A 21,327-nucleotide genomic window follows, 5' to 3' on the forward strand; every position below is an offset into this window, starting at 1 on the left:
TAAGATGAAAATTTCAGACCCCTCCATGATTTTTAAGTGGGAGAACTTGCAAAATCGCAGGGTGTTCAAATACTTATTTTCCTCACTGTATTTGAAAAAACGCACGCAGGGTACCTGAAGCTGAAATTAGATGAAGAGATGTTACATCTATAATAACCATAACTTTACAGATACATTATCAAACTCATAAGAAGGAATGAAAATGAAACTGTTTTACCAATCCATTACAATACATATTAACTTGGAGATAAGATTCCAAATGCATTCTCCACCACACGATGAGCACGAGACAACCTGTAGCTGTAGATCATTTCTCTGTGATTCTGGAAGCGATGAGAGAAAATGCGTCATTGCCTATGAAATGATATGGCACGGGTTTAATTTTATATTGCATGGCGTCAATCAGGACAAAGCGGGATGCACTGGCACGACGAAATGCGTGGCAGTGCGAGGATCAAATTCATATAAGTGTCAAGGTGCCTTAAGACAGAAAGGACCAGGAGCCAAAAAACTTAGACCTTTGTTCTCCTGCAAACATATCGGCATTGCTAAATACTTCTTTGTTTTTCTGTCTCAATCTCAAGATTAACATCTACAAACAGCAAAATCCATCCTATTACCAAACAAATCTCCTCTCCAATAATCAAGAGTGTCCATTTCCATGTTTAATACTTCACTTTCTGCACTCACACGAAAGTGTGCACATGTGATCCAAGGCAGCCCTGTTGTAAAATAAATGACACTGCAGTGCAATAAAAGGTGAAAATATCAAGAAAAACAGTGGCTGAGAATATTAAGAGAAAAATCATTTGTGCTGGACGAAGACAGAAAAAGAGCTACAGCACTGAAACACAGTCACAAAGCTGCAACAAGCAATGAAGCGTTCTCAAATTTTCCAAAAACAATTATGAGACCTCGCCTCCTCACCTCCTTCCCTTTCAGCTCCCAAATGCTACCAGCACAACTCTGTTAATTCTGGCATCTGCATTTTTGGTCAGAGCAACACAACACACTAATTTCCCACCACTGGAAGGGAGCAATGTTTTGGGAATTTTGCATGGCACTCCATAATAGAGCAGTGGTAGGGATAATGGGCCATGTTAAAACTGCAGCTGGAGACGATCAACTCAGTCATTTCTATCTCATGACCATCAACAGTTTCTCTCTTTCTGCCTCTTATTGCCTTTTTTTTTCTTCTGGTCTCATTTTCTCTCTTACTGTAGCTTTTGTCCTTGTGCTCTTTCTCCCTGATTATCCCCCTTGTTCCTTAGGTCTTCATTCTCATTTTCTGTGCTCACACTTGTTTTCTCTGCAGCTTCCCCTTTCCTATGAAAACAACATATAATGAGCATGTGGAGAAGCCACACAGTGCAGCAGAAGCTCACTGCCATGATACAAGGGGAAAGTGTGTGACTAATCACCCCCTCAACAGGAGTTAATGACAGTAAGAACACCACACAAACACCAAGGCTTTCTAACTCTTCTTACTGTACTTTGCTCTAACCTGCTGCTTCTCTTTTCTTCCATCTCCTCTTCATGTTCTGTCAGTCTCTGCAACGAGCTGCTGAGCCACTTCAGGTGATGTCTCCAAGCCGCTGGAAGCATCTCTGGAAGAACAGATTCAAAACATAATGAGATACAGGAACAGAAATCCTCATTTTCCCAATCAATCACCTTCCACGTAATTTAAAGGCAGCTATCGAGTCACAGTTAGCCAGAATGCTGAATGTCCCCAAAAGACACTGTTTATTCATTAATGTTAGAAAACACCAGGGGTCTGATTTACTAAAGGTTTGCCCGTGTAAAAATGTGCACAAATAAATAGCTCACGGAATACATCCATATATATATATATATATATATATATTCTGCATACTGATTTACTAAGAGTGCACAGTGAGTGCTGCACATTTCCAATGCAGAAAATACCGTGTATTGTGCATTTAACACATTCACCTTCATGAATATGCATTTTGTGCCTACCTGAGTGTCCAAAATTGTGGGTGTTAAACATGCAAAAAGGTGTGGCTTGCACACGCAACATGACTCATCAGGGCTAAAAGCAATTTCATTCCCTGAATTTACATCTGTAATTAGCACATTTGAAAACTTGTGTTGCGTGATCAGTGCAGATACTGTATGTATAAATCTGACTCAAAGTCATTCACTGTGCACTGTCTGAGTATGCATTTCACTAACTCAGTCTTCTTTAATAACCGTATTTGACACAGAAAACACAATTCAACAGGCATATTTATAACAAAATAAAACATTTATTTCAATTACCCCCTTTTCACCACTGAGCACCTCCTATGAAACACCAGGCAAACCATTCTCAGTACACATTAATTTTTGTTTTGGCAAATGTTCAATAAATGACATTTTCAGTGAAACCCTGTATTCTAGCCTTATTCTGTGCATACCTGCATGTGGCTGATTGAATTTAATTTTGCACTTGCGGTCAGTATGCAAAATACTGATTTACATACTACTGTCTACATCTTGTTAACACACGCTATCATGTGCATAATTATTCTTTGTAAATTGCTCTCAAAAAGGTCTCCAACTCGATGCAGACATTTTGATAATTTAGCATCCGAAATATGGGATTTTAGTGAATCAGGCCCTCTGTGTCAATTCTACATGGAAAACGATTTTAATAGCCAATAACTCTCCAGCAAAACATCAGATTTGTACAACTTCTGACAAATAAATTATGGAATTACCACACATAAAGTATGTTTGTACAGCTTTCTTGTAATGAATAATCAAATCCACAGGTATGACACAAACTATTTGTCCTGTAACTGAACATTCTGGCTTTACAAAATATCCGTACAACAAATTAAATATGATTATTTAAATTAATGACTTTTTGCAGCTACCGTGTGAAACCTACACAAATGTAGCTGTATTTGTGTCATTTCTATTCCAACAATCTAATCTACATCAGATCTGAGAAATTTGTTTCTCATGGTCTGAGAGTCCTTCAGGTGCCTTTTGGCAAACTCCAGGTGGGCTACTACAGTGAGGAAAATAAGTATTTGAACACCCTGCGATTTTGCAAGTTCTCCCACTTAGAAATCATGGAGGGATCTGAAATTTTCATCTTAGGTGCCTGTCCACTGTGAGAGACATAATCTAAAAAAAAAACAAAAAAACAATCCGGAAATCACAATGTATGATTTTGTTTTAATAATTTATTTGTATGTTACTGCTGCAAATAAGTATTTGAACACCTGTGAACATCAATGTTAATATTTGGTACAGTAGCCTTTGTTTGCAATTACAGAGGTCAAACGCTCCTGTAGTTTTTCACCAGGTTTGCACACACTGTAGCAGGGATTTTTGTCCACTCCTCCATACAGATCTTCTCTAGATCTTTCAGGTATGGAGTTTCAGTTCCCTCCAAAGATTTTCTATTGAGTTCAGGTCTGGAGACTGGCCAGGCCACTCCAGGACATTGAAATGCTTTTTATGGAGCCCCTCCTTAGTTGCCCTGTGTTTGGGGTCATTGTCATGCTGGAAGACCCAGCCATGACCCATCTTCAATGCTCTTACTGAGGGAAGGAGGTTGTTTGCCAAAATCTCGCAATACATGACCCCATCTATCCTCCCTTCAATACAATGCAGTTGTCCTGTCCCCTTTGCAGAAGAGCACCCCCAGAGTATGATGTTTCCACCACCATGCTTCACGGTTGGGATGGTTTTCTTGGGGTTGTTCTCATCCTCTAAACATGGTAAGTGGAGTTGATTCTTAAAAAGCTCTATTTTGGTCTCATCTGACCACATGACCTTCTCCCATGCCTCCTCTGGATCATCCAGATGGTCACTGATGAACTTCAAACGAGCCTGGACATGTGTTGGCTTGAGCAGGGGGACCTTGCTGCCCTACAGGATTTTAAACCATGACAACATCATGTGTCACTAATGTAATCTTTGTGACTGTGGTCTCAGCTCCCTTCAGGTCATTGACCAGGTCCTCCTGTGTAGTTTTGAGCTTTCTCAGAATCATCCTTACCCCACAAAGTGAAATCATGCATGGAATCCCAGACCGAGGGAGATTGACAGTCATCTTGTGTTTCTTCCACTTTCTAATAAATAATCATAACAGTTTTCGTCTTCTACCAAGCTGCCTGCCTGCTGTCCTGTAGTCCATCCCAGCCTTGTGCAGGTCTACAGTTTTGTCCCTGGTGTCCTTAGACAGCTCTTTGATCATGGCTATGGTGGACAGGTTGGAGTGTGATTGATTGAGTGTGTGAACAGGTGTCTTTTATACAGGTAACAAGTTCAAACAGGTGCAATTAATACAGGTAAAGGGTGCAGAATAAGAGGGCTTCTTAAAGAAAAATTAACAGGTCTGTAAGAGCCAGAATTCTTGCTGGTTGGAAGGTGTTCAAATACTTATTTGCAGCAGTAACATACAAATAAATTATTAAAAAAATCATACATTGTGATTTCAGGATTTTTTTTTAGATTATGTCTCTCACAGTGGACAGGCACCTAAGATGAAAATTTCAGACCCCTCCATGATTTCTAAGTGGGAGAAAGTGCAAAATTGCAAGGTGTTCAAATATTTATTTTCCTCACTGTACGAGGTCTGTCAATAAAGTAACGGACCATTGGCTGGGAAAAAAAACTGGCTTACCTGGAGGGTTGGAAACCTAATCACCCTCGAAGTACTCTCCTTGGGACTCCACACACTTCTCCCAGCGGTGTCGCCACTGTTGGAAGCATTCCAAAAACGCCTTTTTCGGGATGGCGCGCAGCTCCGCCGTCGTCGCAGCCATGATGTCCTCTCTTGTCTCAAATCGGGTTCCTTTTAATGGTATTTTAAGTTTTGGGAAGAGCCAGAAGTCGCAAGGGGCCATGTCAGGTGAGTAAGGTGCCTGTTGAACCACCGGAGTCTGGTTTTTGGTCAAATAAGTCTGAATTAAATGAGAGGAATGAGCTGGCGCATTGTCGTGGTGGAGGCGCCAATTTCCTCTGGCCCACAACTCCGGTCTCTTGCGCCGCACACCATCACGTAGACGACGGAGGACATCCCTATAATACTCTTTTGTTATTGTTTGACCCTGTGGAGCGTACTCGTGGTGTACCACACCACGGGAGTCAAAAAAAACAGTCAGCATTACCTTTGTCTTGCTGCGCACTTGGCGCGCCTTCTTCGGTCTTGGCGACGTGGAATGCTTCCACTGTGACGACTGGAATTTCGTTTCCGGATCGTACCCATACACCCAGGACTCATCTCCGGTGATTATAGTGTCCATAAAGCTGGGATCAGTGTGAATGGAGTCCAGCATGTCCTGTGAGACTTCAACACGATGTTGCTTTTGCTCCGCCGTCAGCAACTTTGGCACGAACTTCGCCGCCACCCGTTTCATGCCCAGATCTTCCGTCACGATGGAATGTGCCGAAGTCCTGTTAATGTCCACTTCCTGTGCAATTTCTCGGACGGTCACACGACGATCCCGCATAACCACAGCGTGCACTTTAGAAACGATCTCGTCATTTCGGCTCGTTGATGGCCGACCGGAGCGCGGCTCGTCCTCCACCGTTACGCGCCCGTCTTTAAACCGGTTGTACCACTCCTTAATCCGTGTGATGCTCATGGCTTCATCTCCAAAAGCCGTGTGGATTTTCCGAATAGTTTCTGCCTGGCTGTCGCCAAGTTTCTGGCAGAACTTAATGCAGTAGCGCTGCTCCAAGCGTTCGGCCATTTTCTCTCAGGAAAAAATCCGATGAGGGGGGTGGAGCGCTCCTCCCACAAGCCGTGCTCACAGGCGAATGACGTCACCGACAGGCATGGAAAAACTCACGCATGCGCATGAGGGTTCAACCTTGTGTGATGCAATCGCACGTGATTCAAATCCATATAATTTTTAAAAAAAATAAAATGGACCGTTACTTTATTGACAGACCTCGTATGTGCCTTTTACTAAGGAGTGACTGAATTTTATTTATTTATTTATTTATTTACCTTTATTTAACCAGGTTAGTCCCATTGAGATCGAGATCTCTTTTACAAGGGAGACCTGGACAATTATAAAGTTTCCAATTCCCCTAACCTGCATGTCTTTGAATGTGGGAGGAAGCCGGAGCACGCGGAGGAAACCTAAGCAAACATGGAGAGAACATGCAAACTCCACACAGAAAGGCCACAGGTGGGAATTGAACCCATGTCCTTCTTACTGTGAGGCAACAGTGGTAACCACTAAGCCACCATGCTGCAGTGGCTTCTGTCTGGGCACTCTCCCATACAGGTCTGATTGGTGGATTGCTGCCGAGATGGTTGTCCTTATAGAAGGTTCTCCTCTCGCCACAGAGGAACGCTGGAGCTCTGACAGAGTGACCATCAGGTTCTTTGTCACCTCCGTGACTGAGGTCCTTCTCCCTTGAACGCTCAATTTAGACGGGCGACCAGCTCTAAGAAGACTCCTGGTGGATCCGAACTTCTTCCATTTACAGATGATGAAGGCAACTGTGCTCACTGGGACCTTCAAAGCAGCAGAAATGTTTCTGTACCCTTCCCCAGATTTGTGCCTTGAGACAATCCTGTCTTGGAGGTCTAAAGACAATTTCTTTGACTTCATACCTAGTATGTGCTCTGACCTGCACTGTCAACTGTGGGACCTTATGTGTAGACAGGTGTGTGTCTTTCCAAATCATGTCCAATCAACTGAATTTACCCCATGTGGACTCCAGTTAAGCTGTAGAAACATCTCATGGATAATCATTGGAAACGTGATGCACCTGAGCTCAATTTTGAGCTTCAAAGCAAAGGCTGTGAATACTTATGTACGTGTGATTTCTTAGGTTTTTTTTATTATTTATAATAAAGTTGGCAAAATGTAAAAAAAAACAAAACTTTTTTCATATTGTCATTATGGGGTATTTTGAAGTAAAAAATGAATTTCATCCATTTTGGATTAAGGTTGTAACATAAAATGTGGAAAAAGTGAAGAGCTGAATACTTTCAGGATGTCATACTTGACAAAAACAACGCTTGCCTTTTTAAGATACTGTTATTTGTCATAAAATATAGCTCGAAATGGGTTTTCGCATCTAATTTCATGACCTTATTTCAAGAAATTTTAAGTGAATTTTCACCCTTTTTGCACAAGAATGAAAACAAGGTGGTTTTAATATAATAGTTTTCAGATATATCATCTATAAACAAGTCCTTATCTTACTGCAATTTTACTTGTGAAGTGAGTGTATTTTATATAAATTAGGCAAATATATAGATTTTATGGTTTTTGCAATACAAGTAGAGGAATAAAAATATACAATCACTAAATGTTGGGGAAAATGTTTTTGAATCTGAAAATGCTAATTAGTGTGAAGTTCCAAAAGAATGCTTATAGACCTGAACAAGGTGCTGGACATGGCAAGTTGAAAAGAACCATAACCCAAACAAGACCAGTCAATAAGGGGCTTCTGAGATTAGAGAACTCTTACTCATGGTGTGGTGGCAGTAGAAAAGTAACATGATGTGGCTTCCCCCTGAAACATGCTCACTTTGGTGCAGGAAACACTTCTTGATCATATACAGAGAAAAAAAATACAAAAATGCTATTCCTGTCCACATACTTATGACCCTGACTGTATGAGTACTTTTCACAGACTGTATTTTGGTAACAACGAATTCGATTCAATTGAAGAACTTCTTTACCCATCAGACTCCCTTACCAGAGATGGATTATCAAGATGAACAAACAGAAGTAGCCGGGGGGTTTGACAAATGTCTTCACAGTGCCGACCCACTGGAGTGCTGCACTCGGATGTAATTGAGACAGGAGTAATCAAAATGTCCATTCACACGAGGAGTCACTTTTAACTCATTCCCTCATGTGAAGAAGGCTTTGCAAGCATGTGGACCAGAAGAGATAATGTTTAAATTTGTGGGTCACACTTCATCGTTTTTCACCTCCAAGATCAGAATCCCCATACTTAATGAATAAAGCTTTCCCAATAAGGAAATCCAACACAGAGTGTTACAAAATATGTAGGCTGTTCCCACGATGTCTAAAATGTGGTGCCAGCATAAACGACACGGGTAGGTAATAAAAGGAAAACACTTGGGTAGACCAAAGAAAAGGTCAAAGCATCAGGACACAAAACTCAAAGCCATATGCCTTGGAAATAGAAAACGCAGAACAAAACAAATTAAAAACTAGAGCACAACGCTCATAGAGCATAAACCGCCTCCAACACTGGTTTCCAATTCCACAAATTTTTACCTTGGAAAAAACTTTCAAGGTCAAAGTCCTGTTAAAAGTGGCTTTTCATAAGCTAAAACATAATACAAAAATATATATTAAAGGACTTTTCAGTGTGAAAATCAAATATCCGCTAAATCCACAATACAGATTAGATGCGGCTCAAACTCAGTCTGTTCATTGAGAGTGCCAGTTTGCCCCTCATTGTCACAAATAAGAGTGATTGAGTCACTTTTGATTGCGACATAATGCAAAATGTTCACCAAATGGGCTTTACAATATTAAATTCAAATGCCATCAAAATCCACAATTCGCATCAGATCTGGATCAAACTTTGTCAGATGATAAAGATACCATCCTACATATCGCTTCAAATATGACATTCAATCTTTTTTGACAGAGTTATGGATTTTTGAAAATTCATTCAATGTTAAAGAATAAGGATTTTTCCAATTTTCCAAGATTTTTCCTGACTGACATTTTACTTATGACCTTGAAAATTAAATCAGTTATTGCCTATCAGGATATGAATCCTCTGTAAAAAAAAAAAAAAGAATAAATAAATAAATAAATTCATAACAATATATGAAAAAGTGTGGGTTACAGGCTGTTCACAAACAGACAAAGAAACCAAACAAACAGGGGTGAAATGAAAACGTTACACTTGGTGAAAACGTTACATTTGATACGCCTGCCTAACTTTGTTGGCAAAGGTGATGGTCTTGTGGTAAGGCGTTGGGCTTGAGACCAGAGGTGTGTGAAGCGAATGTTATGAGGACAGGCACCTTCAAATCTGAGCCCATGGTCCTCTGTTGGAAAAGGTTGGAATGCCCCCCCGGTTCAAGGAAGAGTTACTGTCCCCAGTCGAGGAGTTCAAGTATCTCACGACCTTGTGGGAGGGTTGGACATCTTTGAACGTGTCCAAGGTCTGTGTTAAAGACCCTAGCAGTAATAGGGCTGGACTTATGCTGAGCACATACAGAGGGATGGAGAGACAGACCAACAGCTGCAAGGCCTTCACAATACCCGAAGGCCATAATTTGGCCTCTGATAAAAATGACAGCAATCACATAACCATCAGAGAGCATGTCATTATTTGAGCTGCACCTTTAACAAAGCAATGTTTGGTAGTAATAAACAACATTTCAGAAGGAAAACTAAAGTCTCAGGACTTTGTAATGCCCCCCCCCACACACACACACACACACACGCGCATTGTAATGAATAACTCAATAACTCAGAGTTCTGGATGGGCTCCCCTGTGTCCCTTAATGGCTCCATTCATGTCAATCATTCTTGCCTACAGGTCAGTCTGGGCTCTTACTGATAAGCACCGCTCCGCTGTACACCAGTGCTCAGCTACTGTGCATCTTTCCAATAACAAAGATTCCCACAGGCAAATACAGGTAATACACAATCAATTTGGATAATATCTGTTCTATTTAATAAGATGATTAAAATGTTTATTATTTTGTTTGTGTAATATGATCACTGGATTTGATAATCTGTAATAATGTTGGTTTGAATAAGCAGCTTATACAAAACAGGCAACTCATTATTTTCTAGTAAAAGGTGAAGGCATTGTAATCAAGTCTGTTTGTTTATCTGTGCAACTCTCGGACACTCAATATAAGTCACTTGAAAAATGGTGATGATGTGTCAATGGCTACGTTTACATTCCATTAATATTCAGGATAAGGTCAATATTCCGGTTTCTGAATCATTAGGAATAACCTGTTTACATGCTTAACCAAACAGAGTTATTCCTGTATACATGGTCATTGGTATCATTTGGAATATCCCCATCTAAACAGCGATGCACGTCTTCCACCGGTGCTCGATTTGGTCTGGCATTCGTGCAAATCCTGCTTCGCGTAACGTTTCGGCCACCTTCTTGTAAATGTCGCTATCTCGGTACTGCCTACCGTCAATAAAAGACATTATATTCATGTCTTTCACGATACTAATGAAGTACTCGGTTTCCTCCTCGCTCCAAAAGTGTGGTGCTGTGCTGCCGCGTCTGGATTTCCCCATGCTTGTTTACCTCTGCTTCTGTGGTGTCCAGTGGGTTGCGGGCGCCACATATAAGTAGTTGCCGTACTCAAAAGACCAAGATTCCTTGCGGATACGACATGCGCAGAACACAAAATAATGTTCCTTTCTATGGGGATATTCCTACGCACGTTTATATGACCTGATATTAGGGTTAGAAAAGGAGTAATATAGGGGTCATATTCGGGTTTTTAAAAACCCGAATATGAGCATTTTGCGGGTGTTTACATGGCCATGCGCAACCGGGTTATTGCTATTATCATATACCTATAAATGATACGCCAATATGATTGGATAAAACACTAAAGAATAAATAGCAACACACCCTTTTCGCAGACGGGTAATATTTTTCATACCACCCGAGTAATCAGCCAATCTGGTGTCACGTACAATTCTTTCCGCCTCGCTTAGAAAACAGCGCTTGGAACTTGAGGTGGATGGATGATGAAAGAAGCAAAACACCTTCGCAATTTATGCCGATATTTTGATGAATTTCTTCATTTACAGCAGCTTCATTAAACAAATGTACTCGAATGATTATCAGCACGACGGCGAGCTTACAGGCTAACCTCCGCTAACACTAGAAGACAGTTGCCAGTTATGGCTTCTGAAACAAGGGAGAAAAAAAAAAAAGAAACAGCACCGTTCAGCTGAAGCCTGTAAGCTCGCCGTCGTGCTGATAATCATTCGAGTACATTTGGTTAATAAAGCTGCTGTAAATGAAGAAATCATCAAAAATTCATCAAAATATCGACGTAAACTGCAAAGGTGTTTTGCTTCTTTCATCATCCATCCACCTCAAGTTCCAAGCACTGTTTCCTAAGCGAGGGAAGACAGGGTGTATGGTTTTCTTCAGGGTGTATAAAGCCATATTCATTGGTGAACAACTTGATAACTGATAATATTCCAGTTATGAAAGGGTTATTGGCTGCATGTAAGCGTAGTCATTGCTGTTCAGTCCTCCTTAAAAATAATCCAGATCTATATCAAAATTCTGAATTTATACAGTCAGGTCCATAGTATGTGGTGTTTGGTAAGTGACTTTTTATTATTTTTTTATTATTGTTTTGTAATTTTGCCTCTGGACTTCAATCAATCAATCAATCAACTTCTTTTTTTATATAGCGCCAAATCACAACAAACAGTTGCCCCAAGGCGCTTTATATTGCAAGGCAAGGCCATACAATAATTATGAAAAACCCCAACGGTCAAAACGACCCCCTGTGAGCAAGCACTTGGCAACAGTGGGAAGGAAAAACTCCCTCTTAACAGGAAGAAACCTCCAGCAGAACCAGGCTCAGGGAGGGGCAGTCTTCTGCTGAGACTGGTTGGGGCTGAGGGAAAGAACCAGGAAAAAGACATGCTGTGGAGGGGGGCAGAGATCGATCACTAATGATTAAATGCGGAGTGATGCATACAGAGCAAAAAGAGAAAGAAACAGTGCATCATGGGAACCCCCCCACAGTCTACGTCTAAAGCAGCATAACCAAGGGATAGTCCAGGGTCACCCGATCCAGCCCTAACTATAAGCCTTAGCGAAAAGGAAAGTTTTAAGCCTAATCTTAAAAGTAGAGAGGGTATCTGTCTCCCTGATCTGAATTGGGAGCTGGTTCCACAGGAGAGGAGCCTGAAAGCTGAAGGCTCTGCCTCCCATTCTACTCTTACAAACCCTAGGAACTACAAGTAAGCCTGCAGTCTGAGAGCGAAGCGCTCTATTAGGGTGATATGGTACTACGAGGTCCCTAAGATAAGATGGGACCTGATTATTCAAAACCTTATAAGTAAGAAGAAGAATTTTAAATTCTATTCTAGAATTAACAGGAAGCCAATGAAGAGAGGCCAACACGGGTGAGATATGCTCTCTCCTGCTAGTCCCCGTCAGTACTCTAGCTGCAGCATTTTGAATTAACTGAAGGCTTTTTAGGGAACTTTTAGGACAACCTGATAATAAAGAATTACAATAGTCCAGCCTAGAGGAAATAAATGCATGAATTAGTTTTTCAGCATCACTCTGAGACAAGACCTTTCTGATTTTAGAGATATTGCGTAAATGCAAAAAGGCAGTCCTACATATTTGTTTAATATGCGCTTTGAATGACATATCCTGATCAAAAATGACTCCAAGATTTCTCACAGTATTACTAGAGGTCAGGGAAATGCCATCCAGAGTAAAGATCTGGTTAGACACCATGCTTCTAAGATTTGTGGGGCCAAGTACAATAACTTCAGTTTTATCTGAGTTTAAAAGCAGGAAATTAGAGGTCATCCATGTCTTTATGTCTGTAAGACAATCCTGCAGTTTAGCTAATTGGTGTGTGTCCTCTGGCTTCATGGATAGATAAAGCTGGGTATCATCTGCGTAACAATGAAAATTTAAGCAATACCGTCTAATAATACTGCCTAAGGGAAGCATGTATAAAGTGAATAAAATTGGTCCTAGCACAGAACCTTGTGGAACTCCATAATTAACTTTAGTCTGTGAAGAAGATTCCCCATTTACATGAACAAACTGTAATCTATTAGACAAATATGATTCAAACCACCGCAGCGCAGTGCCTTTAATACCTATGACATGCTCTAATCTCTGTAATAAAATTTTATGGTCAACAGTATCAAAAGCAGCACTGAGGTCCAACAGAACAAGCACAGAGATAAGTCCACTGTCCGAAGCCATAAGAAGATCATTTGTAACCTTCACTAATGCTGTTTCTGTACTATGATGAATTCTAAAACCTGACTGAACCTCTTCAAATAGACCATTCCTCTGCAGGTGATCAGTTAGCTGTTTTACAACTACCCTCTCAAGAATCTTTGAGAGAAAAGGAAGGTTGGAGATTGGCCTATAATTAGCCAAAATAGCTGGGTCAAGTGATGGCTTTTTAAGTAATGGTTTAATTACTGCCACCTTAAAAGCCTGTGGTACATAGCCAACTAACAAAGATAAGTTGATCATATTTAAGATTGAAGCATTAAATAATGGTAGGACTTCCTTGAGCAGCCTGGCAGGAATGGGGTCTAATAAACATGTTGATGGTTTGGATGAAGTAACTAATGAAAATAACTCAGACAGAACAATCGGAGAGAAAGAGTCTAACCAAATACCGGCATCACTGAAAGCAGCCAAAGATAACGATACATCTTTGGGATGGTTATGAGTAATTTTTTCTCTAATAGTCAAAATTTTGTTAGCAAAGAAAGTCATGAAGTCATTACTAGTTAAAGTTAATGGAATACTCAGCTCAATAGAGCTCTGACTCTTTGTCAGCCTGGCTACAGTGCTGAAAAGAAACCTGGGGTTGTTCTTATTTTCTTCAATTAGTGATGAGTAGAAAGATGTCCTAGCTTTACGGAGGGCTTTTTTATAGAGCAACAAACTCTTTTTCCAGGCTAAGTGAAGATCTTCTAAATTAGTGAGACGCCATTTCCTCTCCAACTTACGGGTTATCTGCTTTAAGCTACGAGTTTGTGAGTTATACCACGGAGTCAGACACTTCTGATTTAAAGCTCTCTTTTTCAGAGGAGCTACAGCATCCAAAGTTGTCTTCAATGAGGACTTCACCACAGTGGAGTTGAAATGAAATCATCAATCATCATCATGTGCTTGCTGTGGAGACTTCAGCATTAATTGAAGGTGTTTAACAAAAATATCACATGAAACACGTCAGAATTGCACCTATTTGTGTACACAGCCACTCCACAAAGTAACTGGACAAACTAAATATAAGAATTATTGTTAACACAAATAATCATAGGGGAGGTGATGGTCTAGTAGTTAAGGCATTGGGCTTGAGACCAGAAGATCCTCGGTTCAAATCCCAGCCTGACTGGAAAATCACTAAGGGCCCTTGGGCAAGGTCTTTAATCCCCTAGTTGCTCCCGGTGTGTAGTGAGCGCCTTGTATGGCAGCACCCTGACACTGGGGTGAATGTGAGGCATTATTGTAAAGCGCTTTGAGCATCTGATGCAGATGGAAAAGCACTATATAAATGCAGTCCATTTTACCATTTAATCATTTTTACCCGAGGCCAAAATATGGCCCTCGGGTATTGCGAAGGCTTTGTGTCCATCTGTCTGTCTGTGCTCTGCGTAAGTCTTGGGACACAGACGTTGGACAAGTTCAAAGATGGAAACCTTGACCTATTTTAAGAGGTGAAAAGATCACATTCTGTTTCCTATTTTTATGCCCATACAGCCGCGGGTATTGTGGTATATTTACTGTTAAGTTTGGTTCAGAGTTTTAGAGTCAAGGGATGACTATGTTAACATTTGCAATCAATAAATGTGTTCAGTCAAAAAACATGTGTTGGACATCATTTATAAGACACCCATAACAACTGAAGGAGTTATAGACTTCTGTGACTGGGTTCATGCATCCATCCTCAATCCATCCATTTTCTAAAGTCATAGTGCATGAAGCACGGTACAGCCTGGACAGGATAGCAGTCTGTTGCAGGGCCATATATAGACAGACAAACACATTCTCACCCACACACACCTACGGTCAATTTAAAGTTTCCAGTTCACCTAACCTCCATGTCTTTGGATGTGTGAGGAAGCCGGAGTACCCAAACGGAATCCATGCAAATACGACGAGAACATGCAAACCCCACACAAAAAGGCCCCAGGTGGGAAGCGAATCCATGACCTTTTTGTTGTGAAGCAACAGTACTAACCACAAAGCCACTGTGCTGGAATACATCCTCTGATTTATCAAAAGAAAACTGGCTGTAAATGTGATTTATATTCATCTTAATATTTATTTTGTCCAGTTACTTATAGACTCGCAAAACGAAGGGACTTTACATAAGAATTACTTGCCTGAATGGTCAATGCCATGTTTTTCTTCAACCCTTGAAAGTCTGCATTATAAGCACATCTCAGTTGTTTCAGTTTAAGTCCACAGTGGATGTGTATATAACCCTTGGCAAAAATTATGGAATCACTGGCCTCGGAGGATGTTCATTCAGTTGTTTAATTTTGTAGAAAAAAAGCAGATCACAGACATGACACAAAACTAAAGTCATTTTAAATGGCAACTTTCTGGCTTTAAGAAACACTATAAGAAATCAGGAAAAAAATTGTGGCAGTCAGTAACGGTTACTTTTTTAGACCAAGCAGAGGGAAAAAAATATGGACTCACTCAATTCTGAGGAATAAATTATGGAATCATGAAAAACAAAAGAATGCTCCAACACATCACTAGTATTTTGTTGCACCACCTCTGGCTTTTATAACAGCTTGCAGTCTCTGAGGCATGAACTTAATGAGTGACAAACAGTACTCTTCATCAATCTGGCTCCAACTTTCTCTGATTGCTGTTGCCAGATCAGCGTTGCAGGTTGGAGCCTTGTCATGGACCATTTTCTTCAACTTCCACCAAAGATTTTCAATTGGATTAAGATCTGGACTATTTGCAGGCCATGACATTGACCCTATGTGTCTTTTTGCAAGGAATGTTTTCACAGTTTTTGCTCTATGGCAAGATGCATTATCATCTTGAAAAATGATTTCATCATCCCCAAACATCCTTTCAATTGATGGGATAAGAAAAGTGTCCAAAATATCAATGTAAACTTGTGCATTTATTGATGATGTAATGACAGCCATCTCCCCAGTGCCTTTACCTGACATGCAGCCCCATATCATCAATGACTGTGGAAATTTACATGTTCTCTTCAGGCAGTCATCTTTATAAATCTCACTGGAACGGCACCAAACAAAAGTTCCAGCATCATCACCTTGCCCAATGCAGATTCGAGATTCATCACTGAATATGACTTTCATCCAGTCATCCACAGTCCACGATTGCTTTTCCTTAGCCCATTGTAACCTTGTTTTTTTTCTGTTTAGGTGTTAATGATGGCTTTTGTTTAGCTTTGCTGTATGTAAATCCCATTTCCTTTAGGCGGTTTCTTACAGTTCGGTCACAGACGTTGACTCCAGTTTCCTCCCATTCGTTCCTCATTTGTTTTGTTGTGCATTTGCGATTTTTGAGACATATTGCTTTAAGTTTTCTGTCTTGACGCTTTGATGTCTTCCTTGGTCTACCAGTATGTTTCCCTTTAACAACCTTCCCATGTTGTTTGTATTTGGTCCAGAGTTTAGACACAGCTGGCTGTGAACAACCAATATCTTTTGCAACATTGCGTGATGATTTACCCTCTTTTAAGAGTTTGATAATCCTCTCCTTTGTTTCAATTGACATCTCTCGTGTTGGAGCCATGATTCATGTCAGTCCACGTGGTGCAAGAGCTCTCCAAGGTGTGATCACTCCTTTTTAGATGCAGACTAACGAGCAGATCTGATTTGATGCAGGTGTTAGTTTTGGGGATGAAAATTTACAGGGTGATTCCATAATTTATTCCTCAGAATTGAGTGATTCCATATTTTTTTTCCTCTGCTTGGTCTAAAAAAAGTAACCGTTACTGACTGCCACAATTTTTTTTCCTGATTTCTTATAGTGTTTCTTAAAGCCAGAAAGTTGCCATTTGAAATGACTTTAGTTTTGTGTCATGTCTGTGATCTGCTTTTTTTCTACAAAATTAAACAACTGAATGAACATCCTCCGAGGCCGGTGATTCCATAATTTTTGCCAGGGGTTGTAGAAGCAAAATTACAGAAACTGTGACTGTCCAGCTACTTATGGACCTGACAAAGAAATAAGGTTATTTTCCCCCCAAAAATATGCTTATGACTAATCATTAAAGAATCACTAATTAGGCCAACCTCTAATTAACGTCAGCCTCTCTGACTTAATGATTATTCTTGGTGTCGCAGTACTCAACACATTGGGCCTCATGTATCAAAGTTGCGCACTTGTGGCGTAAATTTACGGCGTAAACTTGAAATACACCAAAGTCGCCGTGACATGTATCAAGCAGTGCGCACCTGCCCATTTCTGGCGTATGCCTGACGTGATCTTGATAAATGCGGCGGGTGGAAACGATCGTAATTATAATAAACACGCCCATAAATATTCAGACTCCGCTTCAGACACACCCTCATTTTACGACATGGAAGTCGGCAAGACGGCAATGAAAAAGAACTCCACCGATCACGACGCGTGCCAACAGAGCGTCAAAAGCGGCCGTCGTATCAATTGTTTTGTAGTATATAATCAATAAAGTGTTACAGTGGTCCCTCATTAATCGCTGGAGTTACGTTCTAAAAAATAGCCCGTAATATGCGAAACCGCGACGTAGTCAGCGTTATTTTTTACAATTATTATAGACGTTTCAAAGCTGTAAAACCCCTCACTACACAGTTTATACACTTTCTCAATCAGGCATGAACATTTTCTCACTTTTCTCTCCTGTGTAAACACTCTCAAAGTTCAAACCTTAGTAGGAAAATAAGACCAAACTGTTTTCAGACCCAAACATTTGTTTGAGAAATAAAAATAGAACGTGTTCCTATAAATAATTATGATGGCATTTAGAACTAACGAATTAATTTTAACGATCAACGAACAAGGTCGGACACATAAGAAATTATTAATAGTGACTCACCAGTATTTCACAGATCGGGCCTCTGCGTCCTGACGCTGTGCCTTTTTCCACTCACATCTCGCTGCAGCAGGTGTGTGTGTCCGTGTGACAAACACAGTTATGAGTAGTTGTTGGCGCTCTTTTCTCTTCTGGCAATAAGATTCTTATAAACAGATACGCAGAACACAGAACACTGTAAAAAAAAAAAAAAAAGGCATGCAAAATTGGACTAAATACTCCGCGAGACTCCGAGGCCACGACAGGTGAACGGCGTTATAGCGAGGGACCACTGTATTCTCTTTTCACATGTCAATAATTCTTGACATGTGGATATTTGCTCGCTCAATTAATAAGACGCCTAATCTGTCAGATTTCTTTATTTTTTAAATGTATTTCTGTATTTATTTTATTGTGACAACCGAATGGAGACGACAAAACCTGGTTGCAGCATGGGCGAATTAAGGGAATGACGAAACTACAGTTGTTATTATCAATTTCATAGTCTAAAACGATCACACCACATGAAGTTAAGCTCAGCGCTGCTGTGGCTCCAGGCTCGAAGTCTGGAGAAAAAGGTGAGCAGCGCTTTCTTTGCAGTCAGCGCTGTGGCCACGGATCGTGCTCCATAACAATCCTGCAAAGGCGGGATTTGTATTGATTATTATGTAGTATAATCAGGAAAGTGTTATTTATGTAACATATGCATTGATTTGTATAATGGCACTGTTTATCATGTTGATCATCTTCATTTTTATGTGGATTCCAGCGCTGGTCCATTTTGGTGTATAATTTACGCCACCTCTCGACCTGGTGTATATTTTCAGCACAGCGTACGCCAACGACCATATTGATAAATGCCAAGTAGCGCAGCCGTTTTGGCGCACACCCCATATACGCTGAAATATCGCCGTACGCAACGTTGATACATGAGGCCCATTGTGATTTTCCAATTCGAGCTGTACAGAAGACTCCCTTAAAGAAGTGGAATGACGACTTTTTGTCTTTCATTGCTCTTGTTTGCTCATCTGCAGAAAAGATAAACTTCGTTCCTGCTCTTAAAAAACAAAAAATCAATTTTTACACTAACTGGTGATAAAAACTGACTGCAAGTATGAGAGGTACAAGAAACCATTCATTGTGCAGAAGGACAACTTTGTTTGCACAGAGTTAAAGTATACCAGAAGAGGGGCTGTTTTTGCACAGTACAGGGTTCTGTGGATTGTGACAGGCTGAAATAATCACTGCGCACACACTGACCTGAGGTTTGGGTCAACAGAGGAATCAGTAGATGCTGAGGTGACTGTGGAAAGAAGACCTTCAGAGATGTACACTTCTGAAATAACACAAAGAACAAATTTACATGAGCCTCATGAAAGGTGAAATATATTTACCATGAACTCATACATCACCTTGCTCTGTTAGCCTGAAAAGACATTCTCAACAGTAGGCTGTGTAACGGCATAGCAGTCGGTGCTAATGTGGCATGAAATGGGTAACATTTAGTGCGGTGTGACCATTACAATGGCCTGTTCTCAATACACAGTAGCGCTGCCATCTAGTGGTCAATGCACATGAAAAGGAACAGAAAAATACATCATAAGCTATAAAACAGATCTATTTTCTAGCTTAAGGCAGCAACTGTTGATATTGTGTGACTATCTGCCAATTATCCACAGTGTCACAGGATATGTTGATGTATTATAGAGGTACCACACATACATTGTACACTTCATTCATATACCTGTCCAAGTGTACATTCAAGCAAACATCTATGTAGCCACACGGCAGAAACTCAGTGCATTTAGGCATGTAGACATGGACATTATAATCTTCTGAAGTTCAACTCAAACATCAGAATGGGAAAGAAAAGTGGTTTAACTGCCTCCGAACATGGTATGTTGTCACGCAACCATTTCTAAGGTCTACAGAGGATTGCCCAAAAAGAAGAAACACCTACAAAGCTCTGGTTCTCTGGGCAAAAATTATTTGTTGATAGTGGAGACCAGAGAAGAATGGCCAGACTAGTTGGAGAAGAATGTCACAAGTAACTTAAATAAACACTCTGATTACAACTAAAATATGCATACAAGCTCTTAATCAATATATCGAACCAAGAAACAGCTTAAGTTTAACTTAATTATATCATGCCAAATCACAACAAAAATCACCTCAGAGTGCTGCATTCTCAAAACAAGATTGAAAGAATATGCAGTAACATAACAGGAAAGATGCAACTGAAACACCTAACTAGTGCCAAATTAATATGCAGCTGCATCTTGGATCTGCTGAGGTGAACCAGAGTGAAACTAGAAGCACTCAGAGAGTGCAAACCTCCGCCGAGGCCATGGGGTCACTAACGCCATAACATCTACACGCCGTGGAATCATTGAACCTAAAAAAGTCTAACAATGATGTTTGCTCAGTAGTAAAAAAGTTTCATCTGTTGTGACTGGATAGCATGTATCCTTAGCGCTTGGCATCACAGTTTATTGCAACTTGCACCTTTCCCAGAAGCTACTGTCATCTGAGCACTGATATTGATATTGCATGTGCTTAGAGACAAAAACAAATAAGAGACAAAATTCAATTTATTATTCAACTAAACTGCAAATATATGAATTTTTTAACATTTATGAAACACTTCTCTAAACAAGGCCATAGGATTACTGACCCTAAAGAGATTTCCTCCTTGGAACAGTGATCTATTCAGCAATTCAGTGTTACAACCAAAACTATGATACGTACACTTTTCTTTCCTCTTGCCCCCTGGACATCTCTCCAGCGAGGCGTCCAGGGGGCATCCGTAAAAGATGCCCGAGCCACCTCAACTGACTCCTTTCGATGTGGAGGAGCAGCGGATCGACTCCGAGCTCCTCCCGAGTAACCGAGCTCCTCACCCTATTTCTAAGGGAGCGCCCAGCCACCCTGCGGAGGAAACTCATCTCGGTCGCTTGTACTCGCGATCTCGTTCTTTTGGTCATGAGCCAAATCTCATGACCATAGGTGAGGAAATAAAAATACAGTGGTGCCAAAGAAAATTCTTTTCATGACTTAAACCGTAAAAAACCCAAAGGTCGTACGTACACCTTTAACTTTTGCCTGCCAAAATCATCGCATTCTGAAGGCTAGACTGTGAACTAAAGCTAAAAACTACAGCTTTTTAATTTTTCACACTGCAAAAAAATTGAAGAAATTCTTCATTATTTTAAAACACATTTGCATAAGGTATTCTTTGCTTTATTCTTTGGCCTTTGACTTAGAAGCTCAGACATACCTGAGGTTGCAGCAATGCCAGCTCCCTGAGGAAACAGCTGGTGAAACTTTGGATAGCAAATCTAACAAGATGACTCCTTTCTGTCTGCTTAAGGACAGACCTGTCAAACACACAAATAGCATACATCAAAATAGACATATATATTTAGTATACACACACACACACACTGTATCCAGAAAGTATTCAAATCGCTTCACTTGTTCCACATTATGTACAGGCTCATTCCAAAATACACTCAACAAAAATATAAATGCAACACTTCTGGTTTTGCTCCCATTTTGTATGAGATGAA

General features: G+C 40.5%; 1 protein-coding gene across 1 annotated transcript in view; it reads right to left on the bottom strand.

Moving 5' to 3' along the window:
- fancc (FA complementation group C) overlaps positions 1-21,327 on the bottom strand; it is a 112,067-nt gene that overhangs the window by 14,474 nt on the left and 76,266 nt on the right. Inside the window, exons 10-12 of the mRNA XM_034170530.1 lie at positions 21,036-21,135; positions 19,019-19,094; positions 1,505-1,607 (exon numbers count right to left, since the gene is read on the bottom strand). Of these exons, the coding sequence (XP_034026421.1) occupies positions 1,505-1,607; positions 19,019-19,094; positions 21,036-21,135 (279 nt within the window). The remainder of the gene's footprint in view (positions 1-1,504; positions 1,608-19,018; positions 19,095-21,035; positions 21,136-21,327) is intronic.

The sequence above is a fragment of the Thalassophryne amazonica genome, chromosome 5 (genome assembly GCF_902500255.1).
Source record: "Thalassophryne amazonica chromosome 5, fThaAma1.1, whole genome shotgun sequence".
NCBI classification, from domain to species: domain Eukaryota; kingdom Metazoa; phylum Chordata; class Actinopteri; order Batrachoidiformes; family Batrachoididae; genus Thalassophryne; species Thalassophryne amazonica.